The sequence below is a fragment of the Pongo pygmaeus genome, chromosome 4 (assembly GCF_028885625.2).
Source record: "Pongo pygmaeus isolate AG05252 chromosome 4, NHGRI_mPonPyg2-v2.0_pri, whole genome shotgun sequence".
Classification (NCBI taxonomy): domain Eukaryota; kingdom Metazoa; phylum Chordata; class Mammalia; order Primates; family Hominidae; genus Pongo; species Pongo pygmaeus.
The window spans coordinates 139,173,629-139,196,111 of record NC_072377.2 but is presented as its reverse complement, the minus strand read 5'-3'; the positions used below and the strand labels follow the sequence as shown (position 1 = coordinate 139,196,111).

General features: G+C 44.8%; 1 protein-coding gene and 1 non-coding gene across 3 annotated transcripts in view; one reads left to right on the top strand and one right to left on the bottom strand.

Annotated features, from left to right (window-relative positions):
- Positions 1-22,181, bottom strand: part of SEC24A (SEC24 homolog A, COPII coat complex component) — a 74,833-nt gene extending 52,652 nt beyond the window's left edge. Inside the window, exons 1-3 of one of the 2 annotated variants that reach the window (XM_054489007.2) lie at positions 21,598-22,181; positions 9,224-9,691; positions 3,791-3,964 (exon numbers count right to left, since the gene is read on the bottom strand). In XM_054489007.2, the coding sequence (XP_054344982.1) occupies positions 3,791-3,964; positions 9,224-9,691; positions 21,598-21,694 (739 nt within the window). In that variant the 5' untranslated portion in view covers positions 21,695-22,181. The remainder of the gene's footprint in view (positions 1-3,790; positions 3,965-9,223; positions 9,692-21,597) is intronic. The other variant, XM_054489008.2, reaches the window with a different exon arrangement.
- LOC129037686 (U7 small nuclear RNA) lies at positions 9,031-9,090 on the top strand. The gene has a single exon (XR_008502916.1). It is a non-coding gene; the product is annotated as a U7 small nuclear RNA (small nuclear RNA).
- Positions 22,182-22,483: the final 302 nt, after the last annotated feature.

Here is a 22,483-nt window from a genome sequence, read left to right as displayed (position 1 = left end):
GTCTCAAACTCTTGGCCTCGTGATCCGCGTGCCTCAGCCTCCCAAAGTGCTGGGATTACAGGCATGAGCCACCGTGCCCAGCCCTTATTTTCAAAATATCTAACAAAGAGAGTGGAATCCAAATTAATTTGAAAATGATATAAATGAATTAGAACAACTGCTTTAAGTCCAGAGGACAACCACTAAAATAGAATTAAAATCTTAATATCTCTTCTCCCAAAATTATACAGGATTAAAGACAAATGCCAGGGACATCTGTTTATGAGAACTAAATATTTATTTCTAGTTACCTCTACTAAGTATGAGCTCTAATTCAGGAATAGAAGACAATTCAGTGAACAGCATTAACCTCTAGCACCTAAGTACAAAACTGCTAACTTCAATAGCTGTATTAACACGAAGCAGATAAATTTAATGGTTTAAAGACAGTAACTTCTAACCAGTTCTCAAGACCAACATGACTTTAGCCATGAATTTGTAACAGAAAACCACAATAAAACTTTTAGGAGAAACAAAAACACTGGGCATATTGTGAATTATTTTTAGTTGTTAAAAAATGTAGGCAAGGCGTGGACGCTTACACATGTAATCCCAGCACTTTGGGAGGCCAAGGCAGGCAGATCACTTGAGCTCAGGAGTTCACACCAGCCTGGGCAACATGGGAAAACCCTGCCTCTACTGAAAATACAAAAATTAGCCGGTTGTGGTGGCACATGCCTGTAATCTCAGCTACTCAGGAGACTGAGGCACAAGAATCGCTTGAACCTGGGAGGCGGAAGCTGCAGTGGACCAAGATCCTTCCACTGCACTCCAGCCTGGAAAACAGAACTCCAGCCTCGGCAAGAGTGAGACTTATGTCTCAAAAATAAATAAAATAAAATATTAGCCAGGTGTGGTGGTACACACCTGTAGTTCCAGACCAGGAGGCTGCAGCTGTAGCCTCCTGCACCTCTGCATTCCAGCCTGTGTGACAGAGTAAACTCTATCTCTTAAAAGTTTTTTTTTTTCTGGGGCCGGGCGCAGTGGCTCATGCCTGTAATCCTAGCACTTTGGGAGGCTGAAAGGCAGGCAGATCACAAGGTCAGGAGATCGAGACCATCCTGGCTAACACAGTGAAACCCCATCTCTACGAAAAATACAAAAAAAATTAGCCGGGCGTGGTGGCAGGCGCCTGTAGTCCCAGCTACTCAGGAGGCTGAGGCAGGAGAATGGTGTGAAGCCGGGAGCAGAGGTTGCAGTGAGCCAAGATCACGCCACTGCACTCCAGCCTGGGAGACAGAGTGAGACTCCATCTCAAAAAAATAAATAAATAAAATTTTTTTTCTGCCGGGCACGGTGGCTCATGCCTGTAATCCCAGCACTTTGGGAGGCTGAGGCGGGAGAATCACCTGAGGTCAGGAGTTCCAGACCAGCCTGACCAACATGGAGAAACCCCATCTCTACTAAAAATACAAAATTAGCTGGGTGGGGTGGTGCATGCCTGTAATCCCAGCTACTCGGGAAGCTGAGGCAGGAGAATCGCTTGAACCCAGGAGGCGGAGGTTGCGGTGAGCCGAGATCGCGCCATTGCACTCCAGCCTGGGCAACAAGAGTGAAACTCCCTCTCGAAAAAAAAAAAAAAAATTTTCTTATTTAAATATTTAATGTAACTTGATTTTCAAAGTAATACTGTGGCAACCAATGAGACAATGCCTCATCATTTTGACACTCTTTTTTTTTTTTGAGACTGAGTATTACTCTGTAACCCAGGCTGGAGTACTGTGGTGTGATCTTGGCTCACTGCAACCTCCACCTCTCGGGTTCAAGCAATTCTCCTGCCTCAGTCTCCCAAGTAGCTGGGATTACAGGCACATGCCACCACGCCCGGCTAATCTTTGTATTTTTATTTTTTATTATTTTTATTTTTTTTGAGACAGAGTCTTGCTCTGTTGCCCAGGCTAGAGTGCAGTGGGCAACACTGGAGTGCCTTACGGGTTCAAGCAATTCTCCTATCTCAGCCTCCCGAGTAGCTGGGATTACAGGTGCCCACCACCACTCCTGGCTAATTTGTTGTTTGTTTTTTTTTGTGATGGAGTTTTGCTCTTGTCACCCAGGCTGGAGTGCAATCGTGCCATCTTGGCTCACTGCAACCTCCGCCTCCCAAGTTCAAGCAATTCTCCTGCCTCAGCCTCCTGAGTAGCTGGGATTACAGGTGCCCACCACTATGCCCGGCTAATTTTTGTATTTTTAGTAGAGACAGGGTTTTGCCATGTTGGCCAGACTGGTCTGGAACTCCCGACCTCAGGTGATCCGCCCACCTCGGCCTCCCAAAGTGCTGGGAATACAGGCGTGAGCCACCACGCCTGGCCTTAATTTCTGTATTTTTAGTAGAGATGGGGTTTCACCACCTTGGCCAGGCTGGTCTCAAACTCCTGACCTAAGGTGACCTGCCCACCTCGGCTTCCCAAAGTGTCAGGATTGAAGGCATGAGCCACCACACACAGCCTTGTTATTCATTGCTAACATTATTCTTTTCCCTACTTATAATACTTAATGTAATGCTAGAAGAAAACACAAAAATGATAATATTGATTGTATTCAGTAGTATAATATGGGCAATGTTTTTACCCCCTCATCTGTTTTCTACATCTTGCTGCAACGATTATATTACTGCTAAAATCAAAAGCAATTCTCCTGCCTCAGCCTCCCAAGTAGCTGGGATTACAGGCACATGCCAGCACACCTGGCTAATTTTTGTATTTTTAGTAGAGATGGGGTTTCACCATGTTGGCCAGGCTGGTCTCAAACTCCTGACCTCAAGTGATCCGCCTGCCTCAGCCTACCAAAGTTCTGAGATTACAGGGGTAAGCCACTGTGCCCAGCCTAAAATCAAATTTCTTACTTTATAAAATATCTTATTTAAATGAACACTCTTATTTCCATTACATCCCAAGATGATGCTTCAAAATATTTTACTTATATAAAACTGCATGTAGCTGACATTGATTCCAGGGAGGGGAAAATCAAATTTCAAAAGCTTGTATTTTTCCACTGCTTGTATAAATGACTTTTATTTAGTTTCATAAGTATGTGTTAACATTTACGATAATAGTGGCAATCAAAATACATCTTTTTTTTTTTTTTGAGATGGAGTCTGGCTCTGTTGCCCAGGCTGGAGTGCAGTGGCGCAATCTCGGCTCACTGCAAGCTCCGCCTCCCAGGTTCACGCCATTCTCCTGCCTCAGCCTCCAGAGTAGCTGGGACTACAATCGCCTGCCACCATGCCCGGCTAATTTTTTTGTATTTTTAGTAGAGACGGGGTTTCACCATGTTAGCCAGGATGGTCTCGATCTCCTGACCTCGTGATCCGCCCGCCTCAGCCTCCCGAAGTGCTGGGATTACAGGCGTGAGCCACCACGCCTGGCTCAAAATACATCTTGAATGAAAAGGGTCAATATTTTAAAAGGATATTCCTAACATTCTAACATCATGTCAAGAAAAGTAGTAATTCTCCTTTTGCATGCACCCCCAAAAGCCACCTGACTTTATAGCCATGATTTTTTAAAAATCTGCATAGCAACAAAAAAAGTAACAAAACGCTAAGAGCTTTTTTCCCAATGGTAGTCACAGCCCAGCGGATGGCAATGGAATTCCTGAGGAACTTTAAATTGTAAATTTCTGTAGCCCATCCCTAACCAAAACTAGATTTTCTGGAAAAAATGTGATTTTAATGCACAGAATTCAGCTAATATTCATCTTTCTACCCTAAGTCAAAACTTGAGGATTTGACTTTGTTTCTTGGTTCACTTACCTTCTTGGTTGACAGCCGAATTAAGTGAGGGCTGGGGTACATCTCTATATGATGATGTCTGGGGCATGAGGGCCCTTATTGGGGGTGGGCCTCCAGCTGGAGGGGGCCCATGAGGAGCTCCTGGTTGAAAAGTTGTAGGCAGAGGTGGATTCACTAAGGGAGGTACAGAAGAACCTATGGAAACAGTGGTTTTTCACACATCACTTAAGAACTCAAGACTATGGCCAAAATCAGCCTTTTACTAAAGCTGAGTAACTTCCAAACTTACATTTAAATTATAATAACCAAAGAGTCACCAGAAACATGTTAACTTCCTAAATTTACAATTTTTCAATCTACATGCATATTTTACAAATTTCTCTCTCTTCCTTCTCTCCCTCCCTCCCTCCCTTCCTTCCTTTTTTCTTTCTTTCTTTCTTTTCTCCTGCCTGCCTGCCTGCCTTCCTGCTTTCCTGCTTTCTTTCTTGTCACCCAGGCTGGAGTGCAATAGCGCTATCTCAGTTCACTGCAACCTCTACCTCCCAGGTTCAAGAGATTCCCCTGCCTCAGCCTCCTGAGTAGCAGGGACTATAGGCATATGAAACCATGCCCGGCAAATTTTTTGTATTTTTAGTAGAGCCAGGGTTTCACCATGTTGGCCAGGCTGGTCTCGAACTCCTGACTTCAGGTGATTCGCCCACCTTGGCCTCCCAAAGTGCTGAGATAGATTATAGGCGTGAGCCACTGTGCCCAGACCATATTTTACAAATTTCTAACTCTCCCCTACCAGGCCTCTTACCTGTCAATTATTAAAGCAGAGTAAATATAAAATTTGGATTAAATCACTTCTAGAGTAGATACATTGCCCTGTTTATTTTTATTATTATTATTTTAAACTTTAATAAAATAGAGACGGGGGTCTCATTTTGTTGCCCAGGCTGATCTTGAATTCCGGGGCTCCAGTGATCCTCCTGTCTTGGCCTCCCAAAGTGCTGGGATTACAGGCGTGAGCCACTGTAGCTGGCCAGCCCTGTTTATTAATTTTTCATTAACTGATCATTAGATTCAATAGGCCATGTGTCATATTCTAGTACAAATTAACATGAATAAAATTTCAATATTATTAATTTTGTAATATTTTGTTAATTTTGTTTACCAACGTAGTCTGTTCCATTAACATCAACTAAGTTTAGAGTAAGCCTAAAAATAGAGGGCTGGGCCAGGCACAGTGGATCACCTGTGGTCAGAAGTTCAAGACAAGCCTGGCCAACATGGTGAAACCCCATCTTACTAAAGATACAAAAAATTAGCCAGGTGTGGTGGTGGGCACCTGTAATCCCAGCTACTTGGGAAGCTGAGGCAGGAGAACCACTTGAACCTGGGAGGTGGAGATTGCAATGAGCTGAGATCTCGTCACTGCACTCCAGCCTGGGCAACAAGAGCGAGACTCTGTCTCAAAATAAATAAATAAATAAATAAAAATAAAAATAGGGGGGCCAGGAGCAGTGGTTCATGTCTATAATCCCAGGACTTTGGGAGACCGAGGCAGAAGGAACACTTTTTTTTTTTTTCTGACACAAAGTCTCACTCTTGTCCCCCAGGCTGGAGTGCAATGGCTCAATCTCAGCTCACTGCAACCTCTGCCTCCTGGGTTCAAGCGATTCTCCTGCCTCAGCCTCCGGGAGCAGCTGGGTCCACAAGTGCGTGCCACCATGCCTGGCTAATTTTTGTATTTTTAGTAGAGACGGGGTTTCACCATATTGGCCAGGCTGGAGGCTGATCTCAAACTCTTGACCTCGTAATCCACCTGTCTCGGCCTCTCAAAGTGCTGGAATTACAGGCGTGAGCCACCGTGCTCAGCCTGAAATTTTTCAAAATGTTTCACCAATACTGTTAAATACTCCAGTATCAAGTTGAAAAATTGCCTATTAGGCTGGGCACAGTGGCTCACGCCTGTAATCCCAGCACTTTGGGAGGCTGAGACAGGCGGATCACAAGGTCAGGAGTTTGGGACCAGCCTGGCCTATATGGTGAAACCCCGTTTCTACTAAAAATACAAAAAAAATTAGCAAGGTGTGGTGGTGCATGCCTGTAATCCCAGCTACTTGGGAGGCTGAGGCAGAAGAATTGCTTGAACCTGGGAGGCAGAGGTTGCAGTGAGCCGAGATTGCGCCACTGCACTCTAGCCTGGGTGAGAGTAAGGCTCTGTCTCAAAAAAAAAAAAAAAAAAAAAAAAAAAACAAGAAAAAAAGAAAAATTGCCTATTACTGAACCTTACAACCGCTAACAACACTACCAGTGCCTTGTTGACAAAAGTGAAGACAAAGATTATTGCCATGTAACTCCCTTATCAAAGAAGTGGTCACACATATCTATGGCAGTATAGACAAGTCAAAGGAACAAAGGGGCAAGGTACATTGCCAACTCAGCATGAACAAGAATGTAAAATATATCTGGCCACAAAGATGTAACAACCTACAACCTAATGTTTAATGAATAAAAGTAAACTTATAGAGATTTTCACAGCTTTTAGAAGACTATTTTTGAACAGATAATCATATATTTCATAAAATGAACATTTTTTCAAGTTGAATAATTCTTATTTACAACACTGATAGCTAGAGTTTCAGAGCCTGTCCTCTCAGCCCCTAAATGAGTATAATGATACTTAAAGGTGACCTATTAAAAAAATTCAGGAAAATTTAATATATGAACTAAAAACTTAGTATAACCTAGATACAGCTTTGATATCAGACTATCAGGTACCAACTCTCAGTTATGAGTTGGAAAAACAGAAAAAAAATGAGGAATTTGAAGGTTCTTTGAAGGTTCAAATGAGAAAAAAGAAGGTTACTTTTTAGGTTCATTTTATTAGTTTATATGTTTTTATTTCCCCTTCTTTCATAAGTTTCAGCACTTTTTTTTTTTTTTTTTGAAATGGAGTCTTGCTTTGTTGCCCAGACTGGAGGTAGTGGTGCAATCTCAGCTCACTGCAACCTCCGCCTCCCAGCTTCAAGCGCTTCTCCTGCCTCAGCCTACTGTGTAGCTGGGATTACAGGCACGTGCCACTATACTTGGCTAATTTTTGTATTTTTAGTAGACACGAGGTTTTCACCATGTAGGCCAGGCTGGTCTCGAACTCCTGCCCTCAGGTGATCCACCCGACTCAGCCTCCCAAAGTGCTGGGCTTACAGGCGTGAGCCACCATGCCCAGCCTCAGCACTTATTTACATCTCTCTCACCAAATCTGTAGTGGAGACAAGGTACTCTGAGGGTTTCTATTATAGCTAAATAAATTTCAGATTATTGATAATGTACCTTTTTAAGAGAAGCTACACCTACTCTTAGTATTTATTTATTTTTAAATAAAATTATTTAAAATAAAAGAGATGGGGTCTTGCTATTTTGCTCAGGCTAGTCTTGAACTCCTGGTCTCCTGGCCTCAAGTGGATCCTCCTGCCTTGGACTCCCAAAGTGCTAGGATTATAGGCGTGAGCCACCACGCCTGGCCCTTAAATAGTTTTTAAGTAACTGTTTTCCCAAACTATTTTATTGTGGCTTTGGGCAAATTATTCAAGTCTTATACTTTAGATCTGTAAGAGACTGTTATGAAGATTAAACAAGATAATGCAGGCCTGGCTAGGTGGCTCATACCTGTAATCCCAGAACTTTAGGAAATCCAGGCAGCAGGATGGCTTGAGCTCAGCAGTTACAGTGAGCTATGTTGCTGTTAAGTGAGCTATGATCGTGCTACCCTACTCTACCCTGGGCGACAGGGTAAAACCCTGTCTATACAAAAAAATAAACAACAAAAGATTAGCCAGGCACTGTGGCACGCCTACTCAGGGAGGTGAGGCAGGAGGATAGCTTGAACCCAGGAGTTTGATGACACAGTGAGCTAGGATTGCGCCACTGCACTCCAGCTTGGGAAACAGAGAGATGGCCTATCTCTAAAAAATGAAAAGCAAAACAGAAAAACAGATAATGATATAAAAGTTTGATAGAGCCGGAAAATAATACAGATAACATTTTTTTTTAACACTTAAATTTTTTTTTAGACAAAGTCTCACTCTGTCACCTAGGCCGGAGTGCAGTGGCACAATCATAGCTCACTGCAGCCTCAACTGCCAGAGCTCAAGCAATTCTCCCACCTCAGCCCCCCAGGTAGCTGGGACCACACATTCATGCATTCAAGTGATTGATGTTTGCCACCATATTCATTCATTTCAAGTGACTGATGCTCACTCATGGTATCAAATGAATTAGAACAAAAGTAACATGAAGGATTTTAGCTCTAGTAATTGCAGGTCAGAAGATTTCCACAAAGAAACTTAAGTTTCTAGAAGCAGCTTTAATCTTTACAAGGCCAAAATGCATTCACCAGGGCCAATGTCTGATCAAAGGCTTGGAAAAATAAAGTTTCAGCCATTAACAATTTACAAGCCTGATGGAGTATATGCCATATAAACATACATGAGGTTAAAAAGGTAACTATTGATATTACTATTTCACTTGGAAGCCTACACTAGTTCATAAACTTGAGGCTGTCTGCTGAGAAGTATCAACCTGCAGATCCCAATACAGAATTTTAAATGCTTTTCAAAGAAATACTGGCTCACGCCTGTAATCACAGCACTTTGGGAGGCCAAGGCGGGCGGATCACAAGGTCAGGAGATCGAGACCATTCTGGCTAACACGGTGAGACCCCGTCTCTACTAAAAACACAAAAAATTAGCCGGGCGTGGTGGCAGGCACCTGTAGTCCCAGCTACTCGGGAGGCTGAGGCAGGAGAATGGCGTGAACCCGGGAGGCAGAGCTTGCAGTGAGCCAAGATCACGCCACTGCACTCCAGCCTGGGCGACAGAGCGAGACTCCGTCTCAAAAAAATAAATAAATAATAAATAAATAAATAAAATAAATGTGGCCAGGTGTGGTGGCTCACACTTGTAATCCTAGCACTTTGGGAGGCTGAGGTGGGCGGATTACCTGAGGTTGCGAGTTCAAGACCAGCCTGGCCAATATGGTGAAACCCCATCTCTACTAAAAATACAAAAAGTTAGCTGGGTGCAGTGGCACATGCCTGTAATCCCATAATCCCAGCTACTCTGGAGGCTGAGGCAGGAGAATCGCTTGAACCTGGGAGGCAGAGGTTGCAGTGAGCTGAGATTGTGCCACTGCTTTCCAGCCTGGGTGACAGAGCAAGACCCCATCTCAAAAAAAAAAAAAAAAAGAAAAAAGAATGAAAAAAAAAAACTACTAATGAGTGTTACAGCTTGCTTAATTTGTCTAGCAGGCTTTCTGGTTTTTGCTGGAAAGCCGAAAAACAAAAAACTACTAATAATTTTAAAAGTCACATTTTCCATATGGTTTTCAGGTTTCAAGTATTATTTCAAACATCTAAATAAGCAAAAGTTTCACATTTCTACATTTTAAGCACTTCTATAAGAATACTACCTGACTTTATGAAGCTATTTTGAAGTGAAGGATATCCAGAAGAAACATATTGATGATTTGTGGTTAAACTTGTATTTCCAGATACAGTTGGCTGGGATGATGCACGAGGACAATGGTTTGTTTGTGAGGCTGTGGATGGATAGTTATATTGCCAATTCAAAGGTGGCGGCAGGTTGGCTCCAGGAAGAAAGCTACCAGAAGGCATTGGTGTAGTAGATGGGTTCTGAGAAGCAGGTAATGGCATTCGGGGAGCAGGACCACTATGAAGTGAAGGTGTCACTGGATTAGAGGCCACAGGTGGTCTATTAAGAGTCTGCCCAGATCCCTGAGAACCACCATAGTTAGACTGTCCAGAGACTGGATTTAAAGTCTTTGCTGGTATTGGATGAGGATAGGATCCTGGAAGCTGGAAATTGTATCCTTGGCTCACTGACTCTTGTGAAGACAGCAATGCATTTTGGACAGGACCTTCCAATAAAAGGAGGAAAAATTAGTCTTACCAACGAATATAGCAATACTTTAAGAAATAAAGTAAAACATATATTCTTACAGTCAGCAATAAAAACATATAACTCAATTAAAAAATAAGCAAAGGACTTAAATAGACATTCAAATATACTTCCAAAGAAGATAGCTAATAAGCACATGCCAAAACATTCAACATCATCAGTCATTAGAGAAATACAAACATCATTAGTCATAACAGGAATGCAAATCAAAACCACAATGAAGGCCAGCGCAGTGGCTCACATCTGTAATCCCAGCACTTTGGGAGGCCAAGGCAGGTGGATAGCTTGAGCCCAGGAGTTCAAGACCAGCCTGGGCAACATGGTGAAACCCCATGCCTATAAAAAAAACAAAAAGTAGCCAGCCTTGATGGTATGCGCCTGTAGTCCTAGCTACTTGGGGGGCTGAGGCAGGAGGATTACTTGAACCCACGAGGTCAAGGCTGCAGTGAGCCGAGGTCACACCATTGCACTCCAGCCTGGGTGACAAAAAAAAAAAGATGGACTAAACAGTAGCAAGTAACAGAGGGAATACAGAGATGTCTCAATAAATGAAAACATTTGTAAAAAATTAATGTATAAGCATATGTTGGGTCACTTGGATAAAAATAGGCCATCTCACAGCCCAATGTTGCCACAAGATGTCCTGGCCTAGTTTCATATTTGTATTACAATTTTATTTACTTACTTATGGATTGATTGATTGAGACAGCACTTTACTCTGTTGTCCAAGCTGGAGTACAGTGGCACAATCATGGCTCACTGTAGCTCTGACCTCCTGGGCTCAAGTGATCCTCCCATCTAAGCCTCCTGAGAAGCTGGGACTACAGGCATGCGCCACCATGCCTGCCTAATTTTTTTTTTTTTTTTTTATAGAGACAGAGACTCACTATGTTGCCCAGGCTGGTCTCAAATTCCTGAGCTCAAGTAATCCTCCTGCCTCAGCCTCTATAAGTGCTGGGATTACAGGAGTGAGCAAACAGGTTGTATTTACAATCTTATCACAAGCTAATACGCTAAAGAGGTGCCTTCAAGCCAGGTGCAGCCAAGTGAAAGCCAAATACCATCAAAATGTACAAAATAAGCAAAAATTTGACAGGTCAATAAAGATGAAAAGATGCCGGGAATGGTGCCTCACACCTATAATCCCAACATTTTGGGAGGCCAAGGCGGGCAGATAGCTTGAGCTCAGGAGTTTGAGACCAGCCTGGACATAATAGTAAGACCTCGTCTCTATAAAAAATGTAAGAATTCGTTGGGCGTGGTGGCGCCTGCCTGTAAGTCCCAGCTACTTGGGGCTGAGGCAGGAGGATCACTGAGCACAGGAGGTTAAGGCTACAGGGAGCTGCGTTCACACCACTGCACTCCAGCCTCTGTGACAAAGTGAGACCCTGTCTCAAAAAAAAAAAAAAAAAAAAGAATATGAGGTCATAAGGCCAACTGGCAGGAAGACATACAAAAGAACTTGTTTTGTGGTAGTCACCATCATAGACCTATTGTGAGTAACTATTACATGAAATTTTTTTTTTCTGACCTCCCTCCCCACTATGTGAAAATCGTATATGGATCAATTACAAGTAGTTCACAAAAAGTGTAGTAATAAATATATAATAACACCTTCACTAAATGGATAATTTTTTAAAATTCTGAAGTCATTACTAAGTAGCCCATCAAAATAATGGGTCAGTGAGGCTGGGCGCGGTAGCTCACGCCTGTAATCCCAGCACTTTGGGAGGCCAAGGCGGGCAGATCACGAGGTCAGGAGATCGAGACCATCCTGGCTAACACAGTGAAACCCCATCTCTACTAAAAATACAAAAAATTAGTGGAGCGTGGTGGCGGGTGCCTGTAGTCCCAGCTACTCGGGAGGCTGAGGCAGGAGAATGGCATGAACCCAGGAGGCAGAGCTTGCAGTGAGCCGAGATCGCACCACTGCACTCCAGCCTGGATGACAGAGCGAGACTCCATCTCAATAAATAAATAAATAAATAAATAAATAAAAATAAATGGGTCAGTGACGGTGAAGGGGTCCAGAATATGCTACTATGGCATAAAAATTATTTTAAGCAGAAGGCATTTGAGTTCCTAAAATCTCTTATCTGCCTAAAACAGAGCCTTCCAAAAGAACTCAATTGTCATAATCTACTTCCCAGGGGCAACCAGGAAAGATGTCAATCTGACTCATGACCTAAGATGAGAAATTTCCACACCACACCTAAACAGATATCATCACAAAACAATCATATCTATTCTAAGAGCCCATTTATCCTTCCTATAAGTCGTCTGTTTTCCAGTAAATGTCCTTTCCCCCACCCCACTCTTCCCCTATTAAAATCGTGTAGAGGTTGGGCATGGTGGCTCATGCCTGTAATCCCAGCACACTGGGAGGCCAAAGCAGAACTACTTGAGCTCAGGAGTAGGAGACCAGCCTGGGCAACATAGCGAGACTCCATTTCCACACAAAAAAATTAAAAATTAAAAAATTAGCCAGGAGTTGTGGCACATGCCTGTAGACCTAGCTTCTCAGGAGGCTGAGGCAAGAGAACTGCTTGAGCCCAGGAGTTTGACTTCAGTGAGCTATAATCAAGCATTCCACCCTAGGCTACAGAGTGAGAACGTGTCTCAAAAACAAAAAGGAAAAAGTGAGCATGGTAGTCACCCAAGTAATGTTCCAACATATTCAAAATTAAAACAATCAAATCAACTGTGGTTTCAAACAAAATGTAGCATATTGTTTAATGTTTTAAAATTGAATTATATTGCTTTTGATTTTTTTTTGAGACGGAGTCTCGCTCTGTTGCCCAAGCTAAAGTGCAGTGGTGCGATCTCGGCTCACTGCAACCTCCACCTCCTGGGTTCAGGCGATTCTCCTGCCTCATTCAGCCTCTCGAGTAGCTGGGATTACAGGTGTGCACCACCATGCCTGGCTAATTTTGTATTTTTAGTAGAGCCGGGATTTCACCATGTTGGCCAGGCTGTTCTTGAACTTCTGACCTCAAGTGATCTAGCCATCTCAGCCTCCCAAAGTGCTGGGATTACAGGCGTGAGCCACCACGCCCAGCCATTTGTTGATATTTTTAATGTCTGGTTTTACTACAGTACAATAGCTATAAGCCTATGAAGTTTACATCTAGTTTTGTGTTTGCATATACACATTTAATAAAAATAATTTTTGCCAGGCATGTTGGCTTGATCTTGTAATCCGAGCACTTTGAAAAGCCAAGGTGGGAGCACGGCTTGATCTCAGGAATTCAAGAACAACCTGGGTAATATAGTGAGACCTCATCTCTACAAAAAAATAAATAATTAGCCAGTTGTGGTGGCACGTGCCTACAGTCCCAGCTACTTGGGAGGCTGAGGCGGGAGGATCACTTGAACCCAAGAGATCAAGCCTGCAGTGGGCTGTGATCATGCCCCTGCACTCCAGCCTGGGCAACAGAGTGAGAACCTGTCTCAGAAGTAAAATAAATAAATAAATAATTTAACACTGGGACGGCAGAGAAATATTTAGTATCTATACATTACTCAAATTTTTAAAAAACTGATTTGAGTAAACAGCATTCATGGGATTTTATGTGGAATTGAATATGGGTGATGAAGAGAGGAAAAAATCTAGGTTGACTCCTAGGTTTCTGACCTGAGCAACCTGGTGGACGGCCGTGTTTATTCATTTGAACAGAAAGAGAAAAGAATAGAAATGTAGGCCAGTCACGGTGGCTCATGCCTATAATCTCAGCACTTTAGAAAGTCAAGGTGGGAGGATCACTTGAGTCCAGGAGTTTGAGACCAGCCTGGGCAATAGCAAGTCCCTATCTCTACAAAATATGTTTTGGTTGTGTGTGTGTGTGTGTGTGTGTGTGTGTGTGTTTCAGAAATGAGGTCTCACTCTGCCACCCAGGCTGAAGTGTCACAGCTCACTGCAGTCTCGACCTCCCAAGCTCAAGCGATCCTCCCACCTCCCCTCTTGAGTAGCTGGGCCTACAGGCATGCACCATTATGCCTGGCTAATTTTTTAATTTTTTTGTAGAGATGGGGTCTCCTTAAGTTGTCCAGGCTGGTCTCGAACTCCTGGGCTCAAGGGATCTTCTTGACTCGGCCTCCCAAAGTACTAAGATTACAAGCATGAACCACTCCACCCACTTGATCAAAGATCAAGGATCACTTGAGCCCAGGAGTTCATGGCTGCAGTGAGCTATCATTGCATCATTGCATTCTGGCCAGGGCGACAGAATGAGAGCTGTCTTTAAAAAAAAAAAAAAAAAAAAGTCGGGTGCAGTGGCTCATGCCTGTAATCCCAACACTTTGGGAGGCCGAGATGGGTGGATCACCTTAAGTCAGAAGTTCGAGACCAGCTTGACCAACATGGTGAAACCCCATCTCTACTAAAAATACAAAAATTAGCCAGGCATGGTGGCACACGCCTATAGTCCCAACTACTCAGAGGCTGAGGCAGGAGAATTGCTTGAACCCGGGAGGCGGAGGTTGCAATGAGCGGATATCATGCCACTGCACTCCAGCCTGGTTGACAGAGCAAGACTCTGTCTGAAAAAAACAAAGGTGGGGAATGGCAAAGGGAAGAGAGACTGAAGAGTTATTTTAAACACACTAATTTTCAGGTGCCACCAAGAAATCTAAGTGGAGATGTCCAGTATAAAGATATTTATCTGCGCTGGGCGTGGTGGCTCAGGCCTGTAATCCCAGCACTTTGGGAGGCCAAGGCGGGCAGATCACGAGGTCAGGAGAGCGACACCATCCTGACTAAGACGGTGAAACCCCATCTCTTCTAAAAATACAAAAAATTTGCCGGGTGTGGTGGCACGTGCCAGTGGTCCCAGCTACTCCGGAGGCTGAGAAGGGAGAATCGCTTGAACCCAGGAGGCAAAGGTTGCAGTGAGCCAAGATCATGCCACCTCACTCCAGCCTGGGCAACAGAGCAAGACTCCGTCTTAAAAAAAAAAAAAAAAAAAGATATTTATCTGCAGCCAAAGTGATAGGTTTCAGCTTAAGATGTAATTATGGGAGTCATTGATCTATGCATAAGATTTAAAACCACGGGAATTAAAGACACCCAGGGAGCATATAAGAGTAAGAAAAATAGGTCACCTTGAAGAACACCAATATTTAAGGAGGAGAGAGAAAAAAACAATCAGAAACGGAAGAAATATTGAGAATACTGCTGTTGAGAAATAGCAACCAAAAAAAAGAAAGAAAACCATAACTACCCTTCTGGTGACATCCTAGAAACCAAAGAAAGCAATTGTTGTAAAAACAAAATAACAGCCAAAGGTATCAAATGCAGCTCGGAAAATGAGGACTGAAAAATATTTTTCTACTTAATAACCAGGAAGCCATTTGAGGCCTTATTTATTTATTTATTTATTTTGAGATGAATTCTTGCTCTGTCGCCCAGGCTGCAGTGCAATGTCGTGATCTTGGCTCACTGCAACCTCCACCTGTCGGGTTCCAGTGATTCTCCTGCTGAGAATCACTCAGGAGGCTGAGGCCTCCTAAGTAGCTGAGATTACAGGCGCACGCCACCACGCCCGGCTAATTTTTGTATTTTTAGTAGAGACAAGGTTTCACCATGTTGGCCAGGCTGGTCTTGAACTCTGGACCTTGTGATCCACCTGCCTTGGCCTCCCAAAGTGCTGGGATTACAGGCATGAGCCACCACGCCCAGCTTTGTGGCCTTATTAAGGACAATTTTGGGATGTGTGAGTAAAGAAGCTAAATTAGAAAGTTAGAGGCAAGAATGAATGCAGATGAGTGCTTCCCACCCAACCAGCAGCTTCAGAATCAGAGGAACCTGCTATAATAATGGTACGAATTGAGATCCCAGGTCCCACCTTTGTAAAATCCTATTTCATAGGATTCAAAAGGATCCCAGAATCTGCATTAGTAAAAAATCTCATGTGGCCGGGTGTGGTGGCTCACACCTGTAATCTCAGCACTTTGGCTCAGTCGGGCAGATCACGTGAGGTCAGGATTTTGAGACCAGCCTGGCCAAAAAGCTGTAAGTTTCTTTAGGAAAGCCTGGGCCAGGCGCAGTGGTTCACACCTGTAATCCTAGCACTTTGGGAGGCCAAGGTGGGAGGATCACGAGGTCAGGAGTTTGAGACCAGCCTGGCCAAATGGTGAAACCCATCTCTACTAAAGATACAAAAAATTAGATGAGCATGGTGACACACACCTGTAATCCCAGCTACTTCAGGGGCTGAGGCAGGAGGATTGCTTGAACCTTGGAGGTTAAGGCTGCAGTGAGCCAAGACTGCACCACTGTACTCTAGCCTGGGGGACAAAGTGAGACCATTTCTGAAAAACCAAACCAAAACAAAACAAAACTGCAGTTTCTAACTGCCTTTGCAAGTTGATTCAGTCAATAAAGGCACTAATTAATGGTGGGAGTCATTATTTGCCTTTAGCATTATTACATGATAATCAGATTAAGATCCATTAGTTTAAGGTCTTGTAGTCTCGCTATCAATTTTTGCCAAGGAAATATGTATACACAAAGACTCAGAAAAACCTGTCAGCCGGGCGCAGTGGCTCACACCTGTAATCCCAACACTTTGGGAGGCCAAGGCAGGCAGATCACGAGGTCAGGAAATTGAGACCACCCTGTCCAACATGGTGACACCCCGTCTCTACTAAATATACAAAAATTAGCTGAGCATGGTGGTGCACGCCTGTAGTCCCAGCTACTCGGGAGGCTGAGGCAGGAGAATCCCTTGAACCCAGGAGGCAGAGGTTGCAGTGAGCCAAGATCTGCACCACTGCACTCCAGCCTGGGTGACAGAGTGAGACTCTGTCTCAAAAAAAAAATTTTTTTTTTTGAAAAAGGCTACTGTTAGGTCTTTTGTTTTTTATTAATTAATTTATTTTTGTGACAGGTTCTCACTCTGTTGCCCAGGCTAGAGGGTAGTGGCATGATCATGGCTCACTGCAACCTTAACCTCCTGGACACAGGTGATCCTCCTACTTCAGCCTCCTGAGTAGCTGGGACCACAGGCTGGCACCACTACACTGGACTAATTTTTCTTAATTTTATAGATATGGGGTCTTCCTATGTTGCCCACCCTGGTCTGAACTCCTAGGCTCAAGCAGCCCTCCTGCCTTGGCCTCCCAAATTGCTGGGATTACAGGTGTGAGCCACTGCACCCAGCCTATTTATTTATTTTTGAGACAAGATACTGCTGTGTCACCCAGGTTGCAGTGCAGTTGTGCAATTGTAGCCCACTGCAGTCTTGACCTCCTGGGGTCAAGTGATCTTCCTGTCTCAGCCTCCCCAGTAGCTGGGACTACTGGGCCCACACCATGCCTATTTTTTTAAAAATCTTTGTAGAGACAGGGTCTCACTATGTTGCCCAGGCTGGTCTTGAATTCTTGGGCTAAAAAAATCCTAGTGCCTCGGCCTCCAGAGGTGTTGAGATTACAGGTGTGAGCCACCACACCTGGTGAGGTCTTTTGACTATAATATAAAAAATATCTGTGCTAGATGTTGTGGCTCATGCCTGTAATCTTAGCTCTTTGGGAGGCCAAGGCAGGAGGATTACTTGAGTCCAGGAGTTCAAGACCATCCTGGGCAACAGAGTGCAGCTCTGTTTTCTAAAAAAACCTGTTTAATTAGCCAGGTTTCAGGGCATGTGCCTGTAGTCCTAGCTTCACAGGAGGCTGAGGTGGGAGGATCACTTCAGCCAAGAGGTTCGAGGCTGCAGTGAGCCATGATCAAGTCACTACACTTCAACCTGGGTGACAGAGCAAGACCCAGGCTCTTTAAAAAACAAACAAACAAAACTGGAACGGGTATGGTGGCTCACACCTGTAATCCCAGCACTTTGGGAGGCTGAGGCAGGCGGATCATGAGGTCAGGAGATAGAGGCCATCCTGGCCAACGTGGTGAAACCCCGTCTCTACTAAAAATACAAAAATTAGGCCGAGCACAGTGGCTCATACCTGTAATCCCAGCACTTTGGGAGGCCAAGGCGGGCAGATCACGAGGTCAGGAGATCGAGACCATCCTAGCTAACATGGTGAAACCCTGTCTCTACTAAAAAAAAAAAATACAAAAAATTAGCCAGGCGTGGTGGCGGGCGCCCATTGTCCCAGCGACTCGGGAGGCTGAGGCAGGAGAATGGCATGAACCCGGGAGGCGGAGCTTGCAGTGAGCCAAGATCGCACCACTGAACTCCAGCCTGGGTGACAGAGCGAGACTCCGTCTCAAAAAAACAAAAACAAAAACAAAACAAAACAAACAAACAAAATACAAAAATTAGCCAGGCATGGTGGCATGTGCTACAGGTACCTGTAATCCCAGCTACTCAGGAGGCTGAGGCAGGAGAATCGCTTGAACCTGGGAGGCGGAGGTTGCAGTGAGCTGAGATTGCACCACTGCACTCCAGCCTGGCGACACAGCAAGACTCCGTCTCAAAAACAAAAAACACCAAACTGGCCAGGCACAGTGGCTCACACCTGTAATCCCAGCACTTTAGTAGGCTGAGGTGAGTGGATCACCTGAGCTCGGGAGTTCGAGACCAGCCTGGGCAATGTGGCGAAACCCCATCTCTACTAAATATACAAAAATTAGCTGGACATAGTGGCGCATGCCTGTAGTCCCAGTTGCTCAGGAGGCTGAGGCAGAATTGCTTGAACCCAGGAGGCGGAGGTTGCAGTTAGCCAACATCGTGCCACTGCACCCCAGCCCTGGGCAATAAAGCAAGACTATCTAAAAAACAAAAAACAAAAGCAAACTGAAGATCTAATTATACTGTAATATATAATTTAAGCAAACTTCATTAAATACTTAAGACTTTTCGGCCGGGCGCGGTGGCTCACGCCTGTAATCCCAGCACTTTGGGAGGCCAAGGCGGGCGGATCACCTGAGGTCAGGAGTTTGAGACCAGCCTGACCAATGTGATGAAACCCTGTCTCTACTAAAAATACAAAAATTAGCCAGGCGTGGTGGCATGCGCCTTTAATCCCAGTTGCTCAGGAGGCTGAGGCAGGAGAATTGCTTGAACCCGTGAGGCAGAGGTTGCAATGAGCCATTGCACTCTAGCCTGGGCAACAAAAGTGAAACTTCATCCAAAAAAAAAAAAAAGAGTTTTCAACAGAATATGCAAGCATCAACTACTGCTTTGGAATAGTTAAGCAAAACTAGATCCCAGCATTGAAACATTTTCTCACCTTCTTGAAAAATATCCTCTTCTCCAACTTGATACCACATCCCTACTCTCTGTATTATTAGCAGGACGAACAATAAAACAACCCAGGCTAGGCTTGGTAGCTCATGCCTCTAATCCCAGCACTTTGGAAGACTGAATCAGGAGGATCACTTGAGGCCAGGAATTTCAGACCAGCCTAGGCAACACAGAGAGACCTGTCTCTACAAAATATATATAAAACATTATATATATAATATACATATATATTTATATTAGGCCGGGCATGGTGGCTCATGCCTGTAATCCCAGCACTTTGGGATGCCAGGGTGGGCGGATCATTATGAGGTTTGGAGTTCAAGACCAGCCTGACCAACATGGTGAAACCCCATCTCTACTAAAAATACAAAAATTAGCCAGTTGTGGTGGCATATGCCTGTAATCCCTTGGGAGGCTGAGGCACGAGAATCACTTGAACCTGGGAGGTGGAGGTTGCAGTGAGCCGAGATCGAGCCATTGTACTCCAGCCTGGGCGACAGAGTGAAACTGACTCAAAAAATAATAATAAAATATATACATTATATATATATAATATATATTATATATTTATATAAAAAATGGGGCCTGGTGGTATGCACCTGTAGTTCTAGCTATTGGGGAGGCTGAGGTGTGAGGATTGCTTGAGCCCAGGAGTGACAGTGAGTTGTAATCCTGCCACTGCACTCCAGCTTGAGGGACAGTTTAAGTAAGACCCTTTCTCAAAAAAAAACAAAAAGGCAAAATACAAAAAACCTGCAGAGGCCAGGCACAGTGGCTCATACCTGTAATCCCAGCACTTTGGGAGACCAAGATGGGTGGATCACTGGAGGTCAGGAGTTTGACATCAGCCTGACCAGCATGGTGAAACCCCGTCTCTACTAAAAATATAAAAATTAGCTGGGTGTGGTGACACGTGCCTGTAATCCCAGCTACTTCTGAGGCTGAGGCAGGAGAATCGCTTGAACCTGGGAGAAGGAGGTTGCAGTGAGCTGAGATAGCGCCATTGCACTCCAGACTGGGGGACAAAAGCAAAACTCCATCTCAAAAAACAACAACAACAACAACAAAAAACAAACAAACAAACAACCCTGTAGAAATGGAACTTATAAAAAGACTATGAAAATTATATTTTAAAAAAAGGTCTGGGTACCGTGGCTCAGGCCTGTAATTACAGCACTTTGGAAGGCTAAGGAGGCAGGAGAATCACTTGAACCCAGGAATTAGAGGTTGCAGTGAGCTGAGATCACACCACTGCACTCCAGCCTGGGCGACAGAACAAGACTCCATCTCAAAAAAAAAGAAGATGTGGAACAAATGTCTTTTGGACTGTATCAAATCAACATAGTGACAATATCTCTAATACGGCATACCACAGTGGCCAAATCCCTTTAACATTTCAATATTATGACAACTACACTCATATATAAACGTTGAAGCACATTTGAGGATATGTCATTTAAAGTTAATGTAAAACTGCAATTTATAGATTATAAGAAAAATCCATAGCCATGTAACATATTTTTTCTCATCCTCAGTGTAAATGTTACTAAATATTCTAGAATAAAATGTAGTGCACATAATCCGTTACCATAATTCTGAGAAAGAATGGTTAACTCAGTACCCTTTCAGTGCCTTTCCTCCACTTATTCTTTCTTCTGCCCACATAGTTGCCTACTCACAGACATTTTTAAAAGTCTTTTAGAGCCATCTTTGTAAAGAAAACAGCGGTCTTCTCTAAAAACAATGTAAATTAGCGATTTCAGTCACTGTCTGTTTTCTCCAACTTCAAGAAATCTTAGACTCTAATGGGCAACTTCAGTTCTTTAGCATTATTCTACTAGTCTTATTTCTGTAAACCAAAGATTTGTAAGTAAATTGGTAAGTAGGCAATCTGTCGGCAGAAAGTCTTTGTCTATAGTAACAACTGAAATAATCTTAGCAAATCACAATGCAGGACGATTTAAGGAATCCTAGAAGAGGTATAAAATTATAAGACATTCTCACACTAAATGACAAACTATAATGTACATGCAGACTCCTGTCAGAGATTCAGAGAGTTGTGTCCAACCACTTTCCAAATGCTGTACAGACATCTACAAGTCAAGCAGGAGATCCTCCCTTCTATTTGGTTTTTCCACAGCTGAAACATTGAACAGCTGTGGTAGGTACAATTCTGGGAAGGTTCTGGGAGAGATGAGTAGGCCCTAAAGGGGTGTGCCAAAAGCATGCATTCATCTCCAGAAACTCAGACTGAGTACGACCCCCACCCCACTTCAGGGCCTGCGGAACCCAGATGAATCAGACCCCAAATCCTGCTCTCTAGGAGACTCGGGTGAGGTGGCAAGGAAGGCGAAGGCACACAAACACTATGATCCTTATATTCGAGTTTTGAGGCATTTTCTCCCCCGTGTTTCACCCAGGGCGTTGCATACAGCAGGTGCTCATTTGCTGTTTTGGTGACCGACTAAATAAATAAATGTGAAAGACTGGGACGAGCCTGGGGCTACAGATGCACAATTGCCGTGGTCCCCTGGCCCAGCCTCCCACCACCGTCCACGCCAGAACCCGGTAAGGAGGTCACCCTCTCTATCTATGTCGCCTCAAGCAGCAGTGGCACGCAAAGGTCAGTCAGCCCTGGCCAGGCTGCGCCCTTCCCCCGGACAGCACTCACCGTTGGTGTAGGGAGACCCCGAGGCCAACGCGGCTCCGTTCTGGGCCTGCAGGTTGGCTGGGGCGCCGCCGGAGGCCGGTATTCCCGGCTGGGACATGACGACTGGGTTGGAAGGGGCTGGTCGGGGTCGACAACAGCGCACAAGAAGAGAGCTGAAAGACCACTGCTGAAAGTGGAGGGAGGAGGCTAACGACTTAAGACTGAAGACTGGGAGAAGAGAGGGGGGCGCATTAAGCCCGAGGCATGGCGCCGCACTCTCCCCAGGCCACCGGCGGCCACGGCCTAGCCTGGGAGCTCAGGCTTGAGAGTTGGGCCGGCGGGGCCGCGAACGCCCGGCTAGAAGGCGGCAGCCAAACCTAGAGAGAAGGAGGGAGGCCCTAGCCGGAAGTGCCTGTCAGCCGCCGGCCGCGCAGCCGCAATCAGGACACGTGGCACTTCCGGCTCCGGGCTCGCAGCCGCCGCCGCGCCGGCGAACTCCTCTGCCAGCCGTGCTGCCCCGAGGCCACCTGACAGCTCCTGGTGCCCAGACCCCGACGACCGTGCCCGGCCTCGCCGCCACGTCACCGACTCTCACGGCCGGCCGGAAGTGCCGTGTGTCACCGCTACGGAAATTCCCGCCGTTGTGAACGTGACCTCGCTCGCAGAGCCGGGATCGTGGGGCAATCTGAGATTCAGTAGTCGCTTTCGTGCGGTGGGACTGACAGTTCCTCTCCTCGGGTTTTGTGAAGATTACCTGAGACCATAGAAGTCATCGTCCTCTGTTGAGACCGTACCACCACTGGTAGCTGGGACGGTTAATGTTCATCGCAGTATTTCATTCACATTTCGTCTTCTTGTTTCAGATGTAAATTATAAGGGGTTTTAAAAAGAGGTGGTTAAATATGTG